This window comes from Culex quinquefasciatus, chromosome 1 (assembly GCF_015732765.1).
Source record: "Culex quinquefasciatus strain JHB chromosome 1, VPISU_Cqui_1.0_pri_paternal, whole genome shotgun sequence".
NCBI lineage: Eukaryota > Metazoa > Arthropoda > Insecta > Diptera > Culicidae > Culex > Culex quinquefasciatus.
Genome location: NC_051861.1, coordinates 52,650,515 through 52,655,701, shown reverse-complemented (window position 1 = coordinate 52,655,701; position 5,187 = coordinate 52,650,515). Strand labels below are relative to the sequence as shown.

Here is a 5,187-nt window from a genome sequence, read left to right as displayed (position 1 = left end):
GAACGGCGCGACACAAAATTTTGCAAAATTTTACCACATACGAACATCACTCGACCTCCACGGAATTTATTTTCTCAAAAATCGAGGGTTCGAGATAGACGAGTTCTATCAAGGTGAATCGATAGAGCGTCAAAAATCGATGCAGTGTGATTTTTTTTAGCGATTTTTCGGTTTAAAATTCATGCTGAATCGACATATTTACAAAGCTGGAAATGACGTCCTGGCTTAAAGTAAAACCTATACCTTTCTTTAGTAAGAAAGGCAAAAAGAGTCACACCACAATATTCCTCTAATTGGTCGCAGTGGTCATAAGGCTCAACAAAAAAAAAAATGAAGAGCAACGGGGCGGATTCAGTGGTGATTTATTTCTGACCTTAATGAAAATATGGTAAGGTTAAAGAGGTAGAAGGTACCTTTCACTTTTTGGGCAATGACTGTCACTGATGGTTCTGAATTCAGGGTCCTGAAATAGTAAATTGAAATGAAAAAATAATCACTAAATGTAAAATGCTTCTACAAAAAACACATTGAAACCCAATTTTGGCGATGCCTTCCCTTTACTACGGAATCAATTCCAGTAGGGAAACGATAATCAGTTGTATTGGTCTGAGTCGGGATTTGACATCCGATCTACCGCTTACGAGGTGAAAGCGTTACCAATAGGCTTTGTGGCTCGGTATTTTTTCTTTGTAATTGATTATGCCAACAAAGAATTGATAAGAAATTTCGTGAAATAAAGTCCCAAATCATATCGCTTAAATTAACCGCTCCCATAGCATTTCGTCTGGGTTTTATCGCAAGTTGTTGTTTTATTTTGTTGAGGCCATCGCAGCTTTGTAGTTTGGTGATGAATATGGCTTCAACAATTCAACGCAAATTGAGAAACTAAATATTTAGACGCTGGAAGCATCGTGTTTAATTTATCAGGGATGCATGAATCGTTCCCTAAACATCATTTATAGGCAATTTTCCGATTCTCATAATTTTTGGAGTAATTCGTCGCCATCGTGCTAACTTGTCGTACGTGCATTTTGGGCCAAATTGAGTTAAGAACACCATTTTGTGCAGCTCGCAATGCCTCACCTTTTGACCTTCACAGATCCCCAAAATTCGATTTCAATTCTGAGATATTCAACAAAAACCGAAAAAACTCCGTGCATTTTTGTCACTTTACATATGAAAGTAGTTTCAATCTTGTCGTGCTATCTTGTCACTCCATGAAAATTGATGTAAGTGCAACAAAAGGCCAAAGGGATTTCAGGCCAGGAAAGTAAGGATGCGTTTGTCGCACGTACAAGCTAGACTACCGTAAACATTTGTAATTATAACTCGGGACTCCAGCAACCAACATCAACCAAACTTTGGGACAATGCACAGAATGGTCAGCCAAACAAAACGTGTTTGTTATTGTTTACATTGCGTGCTCTCGTTTTTGTTTATTCAAGGTCAAACATTAAAACGTGTTTTTCTCGGAACGTCGAAATGGCGTGTGCGACAAGATAGCACGACGACGTCGAATTGCTATTCAACGATTGCACTCAATGTCAGACATCTGCAACTTAAAATATCGGACAATCTTCAATCCAAGCTTTATGTGATATATTTTAAGGTGCCTTATAAAAGTCAAATCAGCAATATTCCCATAAGCCAATAAACTAGAACACTGTTTTAATTCTTCTGCTTCACTATGATAAATCAACTAAAAAATAATGATGCAGCATTATCAAGCAAAATAAATAAAATCGTTTAGTTTTTTGCTTGCCAGAAGCAATACAATTAATATTAAACTCGATGAAGCTAATTATCACAATTGAGGATGCATATTTCAAGAGCAATTTGTAGCTCTTGTCTTTATTAGCGTTTATTAGCATTTAAAGCACCCGTGAGTGCAACGCGGAATAGTTACATTCGTTTCACAGCAGAGAGGAGTCAAACTTTCAAGGATGGAGGCGTTGGATAAGTTTATGCAGTATACAAACTACGTGAGGGGCCTTTGCAAAGTTCTGGGAATGGACGTTCTAGGACCGAATTATAAACGAAATTATCGCACTAACATTAGTTTTCTGATGATTGCAATATACGCAATTCTATCAATCAATTCATTCATGCTTGCTGATAGTTCCATCGAAATGCTTAAGGCGATATCGTTTGGGGGATTTTTCTGCCAATGCGTGCTGAAAATTTACTTCACGCTCACCAAAAGTGAACAATATCATGAAAATCTCACGACAATCAAAAAAGCAATATATCTTGATCACCTGGATGGCAACGAGAGACAGAAGAGAGAAATTTTGAAAACAGTTGATTTGTTGCACGTGGTGGTTAAGGGTACAACCTTGCTCTACTTTTCGTCAGTCATACTTTTTTCGATTTATCCAGCATACATGTACTTCATTGTGGATGTAAAAGTGACAATATTTCCACTGTATGTGCCAGGAGTTGACATTTATTCGGCGTATGGATATGGCTTCACCAATTCTATTCACCTGCTTTTATCGATCTATGGATTGTTTGGTGCTCTGGCTTCCGACACTGCATTCATTATGTTTGTGTTTCACATTTATTCATACACGGATCTGCTAATGATTGAATTTGATGAGTTTGCTGATAAGCTGGGACAAATTGAAGAATCAAAAGATACTAAACAGTATGAGGCATACTGTCGTTTTAAGATGAGAGAAATTCTATTGAATCATAAAGATATAATAGCTTATTTAGTTTCACTGAACAATTGCTACCAAAATATTAGCAGCGTGCAAGTTGCCACCTGTTCAGTGTCAATCTGCCTTAATTTGTTTTTAGCGCTGGTGGTAGGTATACTTGATATTTTTTTTGTTTAATATCAAATTGTCATTAATGAAATGCTCTTTTTCCTAGACAGACTGGTATGCAACGTATGGATTTCTAGTCGCTTCAGTGTTTCAGTTACTCGTGTTTTCAGTACTCGGAACTATCATTCAACTGATGGTTGGTACTCACATTAATTTTGAAGCGTCAATTAATACATTTTATTAAATTTTTTAGAACGATCGCATCATAAAGCTGATTTACAATCTTCCATGGCATTTGCTACCCAACAATGAGAAGAAATCATTCTGCTTTCTGCTCTTTAAAAGCCAGCGCCCGATTGAGATTCTGATTCGAGGACTAGGTCCTATGAACGTCGAAACATTTACCGAGATTATGAAAGTGATTTATCAAGCATTTACTATGATGTACAGTTTCCTCATAGATCAGTAATTGTAAAATTATGTAATGTATATGTGAAACTTTGTTAGTTCCCATGAATATATTTGATACAAATTTATTTTAAGTAAAACATTGGAGGGTCATTCTGAATTTAAAAAATAACAAGTCGCGGTGCGATAAAGGCAACATTCGATACCAAATTTTTAAAACATTATTATTTTTCACAATCGATACAAATCAATAAAAAAATGTTTTCAAAATTCTGCATCAACGCTTCACTAACACCGATGGGAAGGTTAAGTACCTATAATGCATAAAATTGGCCTTCAAATCACAGATTTGATCTCAAGGAGGTACCTGGAATGCGTCCATTTTCAAGGAAATTTTGCGTTTATCAAACTTATCTTTTTGATACCTTCCGTTGAACTAAACTGACAAAAACTACACGTTATTCAAAACCATTTCAGTAATGCCACAGCATATCTACTTTGACTTTTTGTTCAGCTGTTCTCGGATTAATGAGCGTTGAATGGTTGTAGTAATAATTAAATAAAAACTCTGTCAATTTGATAAAGTTGACAAAGCATGTGAAAAAATGTATGAGCAGAATGTATGTAGGGGAGAGTGGGGAGACTTGATCCCCTTTTTTTGTATCGCACATAACTCTGTCAATTACTCACAAAACTATGATCTTTTTGCATGAATTGAAAGCTTAAACATTCATGTATGTTTGCCTAGTAAGGATATATCATCAGATAAACTCTTCGAATCTAGCCAAGCGTTTTAAAAAAATATTTTAAACCGGCATTTTTAAAATGTTAGGGGTAACTTGATCCCCCTTTCAACATTTTGAAGAAATCTTAAGCAAAATGTTTCTTATTCATGCAAACTTTAAATTTTCTATTAGTTACAGCAATTTCACATAAAACCTGTACGTTTTTGTTCAAAATATAACAAGTTTAGCGTGTAAAATATTTAAAAACTTAAAATTTTCTTTTTTAGACCGAAATTGAGCATGTTTACAAAGCTGGTAAATTTTGTTTACAAAACTTTTGAAAAATGGTTCAAACTGCAGTTAGTTATGTACAACTATACTGAAGGAAACTATGTACGAAAACCCAGCCAAATTATTTAATCATGAGGCTGATTCCAGTGACTGTAAAAATGCAGGGATCAAGTCTCCCTAAACGCACTTTTTTAAACAATTGATTGTAAAAATAGTATGACGATAAATTTAACGTCAAATGCGTAAGGGTTTTGGAGTTGATATGTTTATCAAACAATTCATGTATAAAAAATATTTTTTTGAATAATTTTTGAGTGTTTTCTATACTTATCAAAACAAAGAAAAAAGATCTCTTGGAAGTTTTTTGCAGCACTTCTTCGAAAAATGTGTGTAACTCAATTTAAACATTTTTTATTTTTTTTTCTTTGTATTCTACAATGAGTTTTAGTCAATTTCGCACAACTTTCTAGAACAAAGCTAATTGTTTTACCCACATGCTGACGAGATACAGGCTTGGGATCAAGTGTCCCCGGGGATCAAGTCTCCCCACTCTCCCCTATGTTTAACGTAACGTATCTGCCTGTGTGGATCAATCGGACCGCGCACACAGCAAAAAATCCGATGGTAAAATCGCATGCAAAAGCATGCACATCACCTTCGTCAAAATAAACACTTAATATTACACACTGCATGTACAATTTTTGTAAACACAAAAAAAAGTTGTAATCGACGGGATTCAAACCCAGCACCAACAGTAAGGACTGGCGCCTTAGCCCACTCGGCCATCAGACCGATGAAAAGCTGCTAGGATAAACACATATATGAGCTTGACATTTCGGTCAAGTAGGTTTTCCATAGTGACGGGCTACATATTTCAGGGTGTAAAATTACATAATATTGCATAAAATAATGCAATATTTATTTTACACCCAGGCCTTTTACACGCAGCTGGATTACTACTTTTTTAGCTGTGCACTGGACTCACAATCCAG

General features: G+C 35.6%; 1 protein-coding gene across 1 annotated transcript; it reads left to right on the top strand.

Annotated features, from left to right (window-relative positions):
- The first annotated feature begins 1,887 nt into the window (after positions 1-1,887).
- On the top strand, positions 1,888-3,382 carry LOC6046778 (odorant receptor 43a). The gene is made up of 3 exons (XM_001863880.2): positions 1,888-2,810; positions 2,878-2,967; positions 3,025-3,382. Exons 1-3 carry the CDS (start codon positions 1,944-1,946, stop codon positions 3,238-3,240), a joined length of 1,173 nt encoding a protein of 390 aa, XP_001863915.2. The 5' UTR covers positions 1,888-1,943; the 3' UTR covers positions 3,241-3,382.
- The last annotated feature ends 1,805 nt before the right edge of the window (positions 3,383-5,187 follow it).